This window comes from Poromitra crassiceps (assembly GCF_964638095.1).
Source record: "Poromitra crassiceps genome assembly, chromosome: 5".
NCBI lineage: Eukaryota > Metazoa > Chordata > Actinopteri > Beryciformes > Melamphaidae > Poromitra > Poromitra crassiceps.
In genome coordinates, this window is record NC_139642.1 from 33,888,660 (window position 1) to 33,902,624 (window position 13,965).

The 13,965-nt window shown below is 42.9% G+C and overlaps 1 protein-coding gene across 1 annotated transcript in view; it reads left to right on the top strand.

The window, feature by feature from the left end:
- The window catches only part of sacs (sacsin molecular chaperone), a gene marked incomplete at both ends in the record, with an annotated part of 30,377 nt that extends 18,526 nt beyond the window's left edge, over positions 1–11,851 (top strand). The window contains one exon of the mRNA XM_083636628.1: positions 303–11,851. Coding sequence (XP_083492754.1) covers positions 303–11,851 — 11,549 coding nt within the window. The remainder of the gene's footprint in view (positions 1–302) is intronic.
- Between the last annotated feature and the right edge of the window lie 2,114 nt (positions 11,852–13,965).

Here is a 13,965-nt window from a genome sequence, read left to right on the forward strand (position 1 = left end):
ATTCGCATGCTTTGCATCTTTAATGAAATGTTGAGTATGAACATACTAATTAGCCTATTTAATGTTTTTTTTTAGTAACAAACTCATTCATTTGCTTCATTTTCAATCCTAATGTGAAAACACTTGCACTCTTGTGTTTTGTATTTATGAGATTCATGTTTTTACAGACTGCATTGTGCAATAGCAACAACCCAACTAACTTAACAGACTTGGATAATGAATGAATGAATGTTAATGAATTTAACAACAAATCTAATGAGGAGAGATTTTAACTTGAATTTTGTTGTTTGTGATTTAAACAGGAAGACCCTGCACTCAGGTACAAGTGCTAACCCCTGAACGATCAGCCCGACTCATCAAGGAGATCCTAACAACAGCCTGGCCTAACAGGGACTTCACAGTCCAGTGGGATCCTGGAAACAGAGAGATCAGGCATCCAACATGTTCCTGGCTAAAGATGGTTTGGAAGCATCTCTATATTAATTTCGCTGATGACCTGAGTACCTTTGAAGACATGCCTTTGATCCCACTTGTGCCACTCGAGGAAAGCAAGGACAAAGTTGAGCTCCTACGTCTCAAAACACCATCCCCCATTATGCTTGTAGATGTGGAAGAGGCCCCGCCTTCTGAAAGCCTTCTTGAAATCATGAAAAAGCTTGGAGCAGTGGTGGTTAAAAAGCTGGATTCATGTTTGCAGCACCCTCTTCTGAAGAATTATATACATCCATCCTCTCCTAGTATGCTCCTGCAAATTATGGATAGATCGTCAATGCAGCGACTAGCCAACCAAGTCGCTTCTTTCTCAGCCAAGGAAAAGATTGCACTGCGAGACTTTCTAGCTGGGCTGTCTGACATTACAGAGAAGGAGAAGCGCATCCTGCTGGAGCTTACCATCTTTGATAAAGTAGGGCCTTGCTCTGAGAAGGGCAGCCCAACATTGACATCGTTGAGAGGAGCCAGAGCGTTACATCACACCGCCAAGTATCCACCAGATGTGAAGTTATCCATCAATCTTGTGGGCTGCAGTGATGAGGCATCAATACGGCTCATCAAGATGCTAAATGTAGAACAGGTGAAAACAACTGAATGTTTGAAGCTGGTCATTCAGGATCTTGAGAAGGGGTTCTACACAAACGATGAGATAACTAAAATCATGCTCTGGGCACTTAAACATATGTCATTTCTTAAGAATGAAAACACTTCTGTGATTGGATGGCTTTCTGCTCTGAAATTCATTCACTCGCCTTCCGGAAAGCCTGTCACTGCCACGGAACTCTTTGATCCTGAGCTGGAGATTCTACAGGATCTATTCTACATGGAAGAGAAAACCAGGTTTCCCACAAGTACATTCACATCGTCCCCTGACATTATCCATTCACTCAGGCAACTGGGACTAAGAAATGAAGTGCAGCTCAATGAAAAAGATATACTCCAAGTGGCAAAGAAAATTGAGGAGTTACAAAGCAGCAAAGAACCAGAGTGGGACTCTATTGTGAAAAAGGCAAAGACACTATTGCAAATACTTAACAGACAAACCAAGTTGGTAAAGTCCACTGATGCTCAGACATCATTGCTAAAACTGAAATGGGTACCTGTCTGCAAAGAAAGGCCTCTAAATTACCCCAAGTCTCTCGCTTGGATGGGAGACACTATCAACGTCTGCTCTCTATCTGAGATGTGTGATCTATCTCATGCAGTACTTGTGGGATCTTCAGTAGCACTTGTTGAGCGCCCATCTGCAGGTATGAAGAAGGCGCTGAAGCTGACTTTGGAGCCACAGGTGGATCAAGTACTACAGCACCTGAAAGCAGTGAATGATTGGCATAAATCTCAAGCGTTCACCACAGAGGATTGGTATCAGTTCCAACAGATCCTTTTTGAGATTTACGGCTTCATGCAAGCCCATCTAGAGGATGCAAGAGAAGCAATGAAGTCACTGCCTTTTGACTGGGTGTGGACAGGCAAGACATTCTCATCACCTGGCCAAACAGTCTTAAAGCCCATTCCTGACCTAGATTTGCAGCCTTACCTGTACTCCTTGCCAAAGACCATTAGAAAGTTTTACAAACTTTTCAAGTTTTGCGGCTCAGTTGAAGAGGTTGTCCCAAGCCATGTGTTTGATGTCATCAACACTATCCGGCAAAGGTGCGAAGAAGAGATGACCCGAGAAGAAAGCAAACATGATGTTCTACTTTTGATTAACATCCTGAGATGGCTGTACAACAGTGAGATAGCTGTAGATGTTGACATGCACGTGCCCATCCTTTGTTACAAGGACCCAAGTAGATTGGCCATGAAGCCCATTCATGAATGCACCTACTGCGACATCAAAGTGGATGATTTGAATGACTTGCTTGAAGATGCATCAGAACCCATTATATTAGTCCATGATGACATCCCCATGAAAACTGCAGAGTGGCTGAAAGTGCCATGTCTCAGCACAAGGCTGATAAATCCAGAGAACCTTGGCTTTGAGCAATCAGGCCAACGAGAACCTCTAACAGTGAGAATAAAGAACATTCTGGAGGAGTATCCATCTGTATCAGATATATTTAAAGAGCTTCTCCAGAATGCTGATGATGCGAATGCAACAGAATGCAGTTTCCTTATCGACATGCGAAAGAACACTGACATCCGAGAGAACCTGCTTGACCCCGGCATGATTGTTTGTCACGGCCCCTCCCTGTGGTCTTTCAACAACTCTGTGTTCTCAGATACAGATTTCCTGAACATCACTCGGTTAGGTGGATCAATGAAGAGATGTGAAGCAGACAAAGTTGGCAAGTTTGGCTTGGGTTTCAACTCCGTTTATCACATCACCGATATCCCCATCATAATGAGCAGAGAGTTCATGATCATGTTTGATCCGAACATCAATCACATCAGCAAGCACATTAGAGACAGGTCTAATCCGGGGATCAAAATTAATTGGAGCAAACAACAGAAAAGATTGAGAAAATTCCCAAACCAGTTCAAACCTTTCATTAATGTCTTCAACTGCCAACTTCCTCTTGCTCAGGAATCCCCATACAAATACGATGGTACACTGTTTCGACTCCCGTTCAGAACAGAACAGGAGGCCTCACTGAGTGAAATCAGCAGCGTCTACTACAACACCACAGACATCTACTCCCTTGTTGATGAGTTCAGCATATGTGGCCATCGGCTTATCTTGTTCACTCAGCACGTTGGAAGTATGGTCTTGAAATATCTCAAGTATGAAGAGCCAAACCCAGCTGCAGCCCAAGATGTTGTTACCATAAACAAAAGTGTGTGGTCATGCAAAGCCTCATATGGACCTCTGAGCATCCTGAAATCTGCAGCAAAAGTTATGAAGAAGGTAGCAAGTACCAACAGGGTCCCTGCTGATGTTCCCAAGTCTGGCTGCATCATACGCATTGTTGTGGAGGAGTTTCACAATGTGTTCAAACGCATCGTTGATCTCCACTCCCCATTGTTCAGAGGTTCAGAGGAAGATCCTAACCAATACTTTGAGATGGCTGCTAAAGGTGTTCAAACAAGAAGACTCACAGATGAAATGCCCCAAAAGGCAATTGAGGTCACCAACTGGCTCATTTGCTCATGTATGGATGTAACTGAAGCACTCAAGTTTTCCCTGGGTGAGAGTGGAAAAAGGCTCGGGCTAGTGCCTTGTGGAGGAGTGGCTGTCCTGCTTTCAGAGGAAGAGAATCGGAAATGGACGGTAAAGACAAATGCCACCGCAATCGGAGAGGTGTTTTGTTACTTACCCCTCAGAATCAAAACCGGCCTACCTATCCATATCAATGGCTGCTTTGCTGTGACTTCAAACCGCAAAGAGATCTGGAAGACAGACACTAAAGGGCACTGGAATTCAGTGTTCATGAGACATGTCATTGTCCAGGCATACTTAGCAGCACTGAGTATGCTGCGTTCAATGGCTGAAAGTGGAGAACTGCTTGACTACAGCTATTACGCAGCATGGCCTGATCCAAGTCTGGTGCACGATGACTTCACATTGGTCAGCCAGGGGGTCTACCAAGAAATAGCCAAAGGAGGTGACAGTGACCAATCAAAGGTCTTCTCAGATGGCAAAACCTGGGTGTCAATCAAATATGTACGATTCCTCGATGACACCTTACTTTGCAGGCCAGACATTGGTCCTGCTGCTTTCAAGATATTCTTGAAATACCTGAAGAAGAGCGGCTCACAAAACCTCTGCGCTGTTGAGCTGCCTGACTGGGTGAAGGAAGGATTTGATGATGCTGGATGTAAAGGGAAGTTGATGGAGAACACTCTCACAGAGAAGCAGTTCTTCTCAGATGTCTTTTTCCCTCATATCCAGGAAATTGACAAAGAGCTTCGAGACCCCCTGATGCAGTATGTCTTGAATGATAAACTGGAAGAATTTGCATCCATCCTCAGAGTTACACCTTGCATCCCATGCTCTGGCCCCAATGAGCAACTGGTTTTGCCTTCCAGGCTCATCCACCCAGAGGGAAGAGTTGCTAAACTTTACAACGCTGATGATGGAAGATTTCCTGAAGGAACTTCAAATGACTACCTAAACGCTGTGTGTTTAGTTAAGCTGGTGCAGCTGGGCATGGTGAAGGATGATCTCTCATGGGAGGACCTGATTGAACGTGCTGAATCTGTTATTGGTGTCAATGAAACTGATCATACAGCTGCATGCTCTCGCAGCAGTATACTTCTTAGTCTCGTCGATGAGAAGCTGAAGATGAGAGATGAAGGAGCAGCTGAGCTCTTAGAAAAGCTACAGGGAATCCAGTTCCTTCCATTCCTGTCAAGACCTGCAGGGTTTTCACTACCATGGCATGGGAATACCTTTTCCCCTACAACCATGTTCTCCGCTAGAGAGCTCTTCACAACTGAACACCAGGACACAGTGTGTCTGATGAAGCCAATCCTGAATGAGAACTCCCCATCTTTCAAAGGCTGTGGCCCAATCTCATTGGCTGTGAAAGACTGTCTTGGACTGATAAGGAAGCCCACCGTTGGACTGGTCATCAGTCAACTGAAGGAACTGTCTAAATCATTTGATGGTGTCACGCTGTATCAGGAAAATATTACAAACGCCTGTTATAAATATCTACATGAGGAGATGCTACAGGATGATACTGCACAGAGGCACATAATGGAGGAACTGAAAACATTTAACTCCATTCTGGTGGAGAACACATATGTTAATCCCTCTAAAGTTGCATTCCACCTGAATTTTGATGCAGCCCCACATCTTTATCAGCTCCCCAACAAGTACAGAAACAGTTGCCGTGAGCTCTTTGAGAACGTTGGGGTACAGTCAAGCTTCACAGTTGATGGTTTCTCAGCTGTTCTTGAAACAGTGAGGCAAGAGTGCGGACGGAAGACGCTCTCTGAGGAGAACTTCCAGCTCTGTCGCAGGATCATTAGTGAAGGAATATGGAGCTTGATCCGAGACAAAAACCAAGAATACTGCAGAGCAAATTATGGAGAGATTCTTCTACCTGACTCCAGTCTGACATTGCAGCCATCAAAATCACTGTGCTACAATGACTGCCCTTGGATTAAAGTCAGAGACACTTCTGTGAAATACTGCCATGCGGATATTCCAAGAGAGGTTGCTGTGAAATTAGGAGCAGTCCCCAAACGTCACAAAGCCTTGGAGAGGTATGCCTCAAATGTCTGCTTCACTACACTTGGGAGTGAGTTTGGACAGAAAGAAAAACTCACAAGCAGGATTAAAAGCATTCTCAATGCTTATCCATCAGAAAAGGAAATGCTAAAAGAGCTGCTTCAAAATGCAGATGATGCCAAAGCCACTGAAATTTACTTTGTTTTTGACCCGAGAACCCACCCCACAGACAGAATATTTGATGATAAATGGATTCCAATGCAAGGCCCCTCACTCTGTGTATACAACAACCAAACGTTCACAGAGGATGATGTCAGAGGAATACAGAACCTTGGAAGAGGAACAAAAGAGGCCAATCCAGGCAAAACTGGCCAATACGGTATCGGATTCAACTCTGTCTATCACATCACTGACTGCCCCTCCTTCATCTCAAACAATGACATTCTCTGCATCTTTGATCCACATGCACAGTATGCACCTGGGGCAACATCTGTGAGTCCTGGAAGGATGTTTAGGGATTTGGACAATGACTTCAGATCTCAATTTTCAGATGTTCTGAATCTTTACTTAGGGGCTCATTTTAAGTTGGAACGCAGCACAATGTTCCGATTCCCCATTCGCTCTAAAGAAATGGCAAGAACATCAGAGGTCAGTTCTGTCCCTGCATCAGACAGAATGGTGCAAAACCTTCTGGATAAGCTAAAAACTGATGGTGCAGAGCTTCTGATGTTCCTCAACCACATGGAGAAAATATCAATCTGTGAAATTGATAACACAACAGGAGAACTCAAAGTTCTGTATTCTGTGACTGCTAAAATAACAGATGGAGATCGTCTAAAACGCAAGCAGTTTCATGCCTCAGTCGTTGATAGTGTGACCAAAAAGAAGCAGCTCGCTGCTATCCCAGTCCAACAGATAACCTACACAATGGATATAGAGGACAGTGATGGCAATTTGACTACATGGATGATCTGCAACCGATCTGGCTTCCCGAACATTGAAGATGTGTCCAAAAGTGTGATCTCAGCCCACAAAAATCAAGACATAACTCTGTTTCCACGTGGAGGGGTAGCTGCATGCGTAAGCCACAACTATAAAAAAGCACACAGAGCTTTCTGCTTCCTGCCCCTTTCACTGGAGACTGGCTTACCCTTTCATGTCAATGGGCATTTTGCCCTTGATTCTGCCAGAAGAAACCTGTGGAGAGATGACAATGGCGTAGGCGTGAGGAGTGATTGGAATAACAGTTTAATGACATCATTGATAGCCCCTGCCTATGTGGAACTGTTGGTTCAGCTGAAGCGACGGTACTTCCCAGGTCCTGATCCTACCATGACTGTACTACAAGGGACGCCGATTCATGCTGTTAAAGACAGTTTACGAAAGTTCCTGTTCTTCTTCCCAGTCAACAGACTTGATATACAGCCAGATTGGTACTGCCTGGTTAAAGCAGTGTACAACTGCATTCATGCTGACCTGAAGCGTCTACTTCCTGTGGTCAGAACGCCACAAATTGACAATTCAGACATGCACTCTGTGATTTACATTTCGTGGGTGAATACATCCAATACAAACAAAGGCAGAGCCTATTTTGACAATCTGCTACAGGATGAGCTTCAACACCTGAAAAACACAGAGTACAACATCACCACAAGGAAATCTGTGGCTGAAAATGTGTATAGGCTCAAGACCATGCTTCTGGATGTTGGCTTCAACCTGGTTCACAGCTGCGATGAGACCGCAAATCTTTACCTCTGTTTGGAAGATGCAGGGATTCCAGTGAGTTATGTCACACCAGAGGATGTCCGCAACTTTCTACACACGTTCTCATCGCCAGACACATCTTGCCAAGTTGGAAAACTCCCCTGTCGACTTCAACAGTCAAACTACAAGCTCTTCCACAGTTTGAAGCTTCTAGTCGACTACTGCTTCAAAGATGTAGAGGTGGATGAAGTCAAAATAGAGGGCCTGCCTCTGTTGATAACGATGGACAATATGCTGCAGGTGTTTGATTCCAAGAGACCAAAGTTCCTGACAACACACCATGAGCTGATTTCATCAAGGAAAGAAATGTTCATCAACACATTGTACATCAAGTACAGCGACATCCTGTTTAAGGCAGGCGTGGCAAAGACCTTTGACATCAGCAGCTTTGGGGAACTAGTGGGCTCTGTTCTTCCAAGAGAGTACCGAACAAAGATCCCTGTCAAGTGGAGAGACAGCTTTGCAAGTGAATCCTGGCTGAAGAACACATGGCACTTCATCAGTGAGAATATTGCTGTTAAGGACGACCAGGCAGATCTCAGACCTAGTTTTGACACGGTGCTTGACATTCTGAAAGACTGGGCATTGCTACCTGGAATCAAATTCCTGGCCAGAGAAAAGATAGTTGTCCCTGAGCATGATGTGCTCTTGCCCCTGAGCTTGATCAATGTAGCCATCTTCCCACATGGACAAAATGACAAAGTCTTTCACACCCTGATGAAAGGAGGGTGCATCCAGCTTGCTGTGAACAAAATCAGCATCAAAGAGAATCCCATCATGGCTTTTCTGGCACAGCACACAGCAAACATTGATAATCCATCAAGTATTCTGAAGGCACTGGAATACATGATTCAGACATCAGCATTTAAAGCCGCAAACTTGACTGACAAAGACTGTGAGGCTCTTCTGTTGTATTTCAACTGCAACCTGGCTAACCTCACACAAGAGGATGTGCAGAGCCTAAAACTCCTCCCCTGCTTTAAAGCAGTTAGTGGGAGAAACATTAGCATTGCAACCTATGGGTCGTGCTATGTGCTGGGAAAAAGCATTCCTGCTGCAGACATGGACAAATGGGCTCACACTACATCCTGTGCCTTTCTGGCTGACAGTCCACAATTGAAAGAACTGTACAGTTTCCTTGGATGCACACCAATTGATGACTTGGAAGTCTACCTGAAACATCTACTGCCAAAGTTTGAAAGTCTTTCCTACGATGCAAAAATCGAGCACATCGTTTATCTGAAGGAGAGACTTTTGTCAATGGAAGAGTCATGCGTGATGAAGGATCAGCTCTATGAGAAATTGGAGGGACTGTCATTCATCTATGATTACACAAACAGACTCAAGTCAACCAAGTTGTTCTATGATGAGACGGTGAAGGTGTTTGAAGTCATGCTACCTGCAAAGTCATTCATACCAAATGACTTCTTCAAGAAAGTTGAGCAAGTGTCAAAGCCCAAGAATGCGACATTGTTTCTCAGCTCATGGATAACTTTCCTGAGAAGCATAGGTCTCAAACATGTAGTGTCTCAGCAGCAGGTTTTGCAGTTTGCAAAAGAGGTCAGCATCAAAGCCCAAACAGAGAGCTGGACCAAAGAAAAGGCACAAACCATTGTCGATATTCTCTTGAATCACATTTTCAATGAGAGAACGGATCTATTTGTTGGTTCTTTCCTCAAAGAGCTCTCAATGATAGCATTCCTGTGTCCCGAGAGAGCCCCAAAAGAACTTATCCAGCTTCATTCACAGTACCAAGAAATTAGTGGCACACTTCCTCTCATTCGTTTCAGTGGGTCTCAAGTAAATCCCAAATTCAAGCAAACAGATATCATTCACTTGCTTTGGACATCTTGCCCTATTCTACCTGAAAAAGCTACACCATCAAGTATAAAGGACCAGGAGGGGAGCACACTCAGTGGACAGGAACAGCTTGACCAAGTGCTGAACATGTTAAGCGTCAACTTGGAACCACTCTTGGAGAAAGTCATAAGTAACTGCAAGAACATCTGCAACATATCAAATCCAGATGATGAAATGGTGAAAACAAGGAACAAAGTTTTAAGGTCCACCTATGAGTTCCTCAATGCAGATAAAAGAGATTTTCGTTACCAGCTTCGTGGGGTGGCTTTTGTCATGGTTGAAGACGGATGGAAACTGCTGAAACCTGAAGAAGTTGTCATTAATTTGGACAACGAATCAGACTTAAAGCCCTACTTATACAAACTACCACTAGAACTTGGCACCTTTCATCAGCTGTTTAAACTTCTTGGCACAGAAGATGTTGTATCAACAAAACAGTATGTGGAAGTGCTGTGCCGCATCTACAGAAATTCAGAGGGCAAGCAGCTTGACCCAAATGAAATGAGAACTGTGAAAAGGGCTGTTTCGGGACTGTTCAAAAGTCTCCAAAATGATCCAGTGGAAATTCGCAAAGATCTTGATAGTCTCAGAGATTTGATATTTTATCTGCCAAGCCATGATGGTAGATTAGCCAAATCTAATAGTTTAGTGTTCGATGATGCCCCACACTACAAGAGCCGGATTCATGGCAATGTTGGTGTTCAGATGCTGGTGGACATGAGCCAGTGCTATCTGGGCAAAGATCATTCTTTCCATACAAAGCTGATCATGCTACTTCCACAAAAGCTAAGGCCAAGGCTCCTGAGTGGCATCCTTGAAGAGCAACTAGATGAGGATTCTCCCAGAATGTGCCAATTTGGAGCTCTTTGTTCACTTCAGGGTCGCCTTCAGCTGTTACTGTCATCAGAGCAGTTCATCACAGGACTGATCAGAATAATGAAGCATGAAAATGACAATGCATTCCTTGTGAATGAGGAAAAAGCCATACGGCTCTGCAAAGCACTTTGTGAAGGATTGAAAGTCTCCTGTTTTGAGAAACTTCAGACAACATTAAGAGTCAAAGGATGTAGTCCCATCCCACACAGCCGCAGCGAAACACTCGCCTTCCTCAAGAGGTATGGGACTGCTGTGATTCACTTATATATACAGCATTCAGACAGCAAAGACATTAATTTTCTCTTAGCATTGGCTATGACACTGAAGTCTGCAACAGACAATTTGATATCTGACACATCCTATCTAATTGCTATGTTGGGCTGTAATGACATCTACAGAATCACAGAGAAGCTGGACAACCTTGGAGTAAAGTATGACTCATCAGAGCCCTCAAAACTTGAGCTGCCCCTCCCTGGAACCCCTATACCAGCTGAGATACATCACATACTCCTTATGGATCCCATGAATGTATTTTATCCAGGTGAATATGTGGGTTACCTGGTAGACTCTGAAGGTGGAGACATCTATGGGTCCTACCAGCCTACCTACACATATGCCATCATTGTCCAAGAAGTGGAAAAAGAAGATGAAGACAACCCAAGCGTCCTTGGGAAATGCTTCCAGATTGACATTGGTTACAGTGAGTACAAAGTAGTCAGTTCCCTTGACTTGTACAAATTCTCCAGACAAGATGAAAGTACTCATGTGCGAGACAGTAGTGCCCCATCAACTCCAACAAGCCCAGACAGTCGTTCCTCTGGTCCACGAATGGTGCCTCCACTGGGAAAGGAAAATCACAGACCCCCTGCCCAAAAACCATCTCCAAAAAAGCTCAAGCTGCATGCATTGCCTGAGATTCTGAAAGAAGTGACCTTAGTTGTTGAGCAAGCTTGGAAGCTTCCTGAATCAGAGAGAAAGAAGATAATTCGCCGGTTGTATCTGAAGTGGCATCCAGACAAAAATGCAGATAATCTGGACATTGCCACAGAGGTCTTCAAGCACTTACAGAATGAGATCAACAGGATGGAGAAACAGTCTTTGGCTGATCAGCAAAATACAGAGAGAACTTCCAGGAGATCATTCTCGACATCTTCAGCCCGCTTCCAGTCAGAGAAGTTCTCATTTCAAAGGTTTTATACATCATGGAACCAAGAGGCAACAAGTCATAAGTCAGAGAGGCAACAGTTCAGGGAACATTACACTACCTATGCAGGTTCATCGCATTCTAACCGTTTCTTTGTGCCCCCAACTTTCAAGTCTGTTGGAAACCCTGTAGAAGCACGCAGGTGGCTGAGGCAAGCAAGAGCTAACTTTTCTGCTGCACGGAATGATCTTCATAAAAATGCGAATGAGTGGGTATGCTTCAAATGCTGCCTGGCCACAAAGCTAGCATTGATAGCTGCTGACTACTCGGTCAGAGGAAAGTCAGACAAAGATGTAAAACCAACAGCTCTGGCACAGAAGGTGGAGGAGTACAACTCCCAGTTAAAAGGACTTGCCAATGACGTTCAGATCCTAGAAGGTTACGGTGTGGACAGCCTAAGAACTCGCTACCCTGATCTTCTGCCCTTTCCACAGATCCCCAATGACAGATACACATCTGAGGTGGCAATGAGGGTGATGGAATGTACTGCACGGATTATCATAAAACTTGAAACCTTTGTGCAGCAAAAAATATAACGCTGCCATCATACTGCTGTAAAACATACATTAGAAACGTGAAATCAAAATATGCATAGATCCTCTGTGAAAGAGAGGACAACAGTGGCTGTGTGCAATAGAGATCATATTCTTTTGGCGCAAATTGAAGTATCCAGCTGGCAGCTTATGGTACATTATGCAGTTTCGACCTATGATGGTGGTACTTTGGCCCATGCACAATGAATAAATGTATGGCTCCCATATCCTATTAGGCTGTCTCTAAATAGATGTTGCTGAAATCTGTACAAATACACAATCTATATGCAGATGCTGTACATACGAAGGCCTCAGCAATACATTTTGTTTACCAAAGTCACCATGTTGAATATATTTGCTCTAAGTTAGATTCGAAGAAGATGCTGCTTTTTTACTTTACCTTTTATAAAAAATATATTTTTCCTGCCACAGATAACCAGTTGAGTACTTTAAGGGTGTACTCATAAAACAATTGTTATTCTATAAATGTCAAATACTGCAATTATTGTCATGCAATGTCCTATTTACAAGATCTCAAAACACATCAGAAATTTCAATCATCTTTGTATATTTTTCTTTTTTGTATTTTGATGCTTGATTTCATATAATTTCTGTAAATTCTGTAAATTTCTGTATCACTTGTTAATGGACAAAGCACTTTCTTGAAACTCCTCATGTAGGCTACTTGCACTTAGAGCGCTTGTGTCACCCCAGCAAGTCGGAAGAATCCAATTGTGAATGGAAAATTCTTCATGTTATGTTGTATTATGTTAGCTATGTTAAACGTTTGTTCTAATATTTCTCTGTATAATTACATTTGGTGACTATTTTGCAAAATAATCATTCACTGTCCATGTTGATTATCAGTACACATTAACACTGTGTACTCTGTTGTACGAAAGCAGCCTCTTACTTTTTACAGTGATGGCCTGTTTGGGGATACTTAAGTAGGACAATCTTCTCTTCTTTTTTTTTGTTAAAATTGGCAAAGTGGGTGGTGTCTGTGGCGGCGGTGTCAGTCACGATTGTGATGCCATAAATCAGTGATTTATGATGTAATCAGTGATGTCACTCAAGCAACTGTTGCACAGTTGCACGATGGTGCCTAGGTGGGTGGACGCGGCAGTATCCGTCTGTCTGTCAGTCCAGTCTCCACCCGAGGAATCGATTCCTAGTTTGATAAAATGAGCCATGGGGATGATATAATTTGGGCACAACCTTTTAACATGTTTATTTTGGTAACATGAAATCATGTTCATGCGCAAGATTGTTTGACCTTTTTTGGTTTAAAGAACATACAGTAGCATCAAATTGTGGTGCTCGAGTTTTTACTGCTTTAATAAGTTTGTTTTACCATTAAGTATTTTCAGGACTACAAAATACATTGGCGACATATTGTAAATGTAATTTTGAAATGTAATTTCAGATGTGCTTCTTTTTTATCTGTTGTCTTATTACACCTCAGACTTGAGGTGATTCAGCCAAGGGAATCTCCTTGATTGTCAAAGATCAATTTTACTAACATTAGCAAAGGAAACCATTGTGTATCATATTTGTTTATGTACACTGTGCCATAGGTAATAAATTCCCCTTAAATACATGGTGTCAGTTTTTCTTTACAGGTTACTAAAAAGTAGATTCCATTACAAGGAATATATTTTCCATAGTCTATAGAACAGCTAATTGAATCAATCCTGGCACATAAATATTTTTGTAATGCACCTGATTTTATATTTTATTTTGTATATGTTTAACTAACCAAAACAGTGATCTACTGTAAGTGGATAAGTTATAATGTACTCTGATTATTGGCATTGACATGGGATTGTCACACAACCTAAAGAAGGAGCAAAAACGAAGTGTATGTTTGACAAAATGTTTCAGTTAGAAATAAAGGTTAGTTGTGCTCTTATGTTGTTCACTTTTGATATGACGTTTTTTCATTCAGTGCCCGATTGAGCAGTTTCATCATGCATCTGTTTGGATGTGGACAAAAAATCGTACTCTGCAACGTGTAAACTAAATGTGAACTATTGGATATGATCAGAAAATCAGTTTGCTCCCTTGGCCTGCTGGTGGAAATCCATCCTAGGTCTATGCCAATGATCGGATAATCT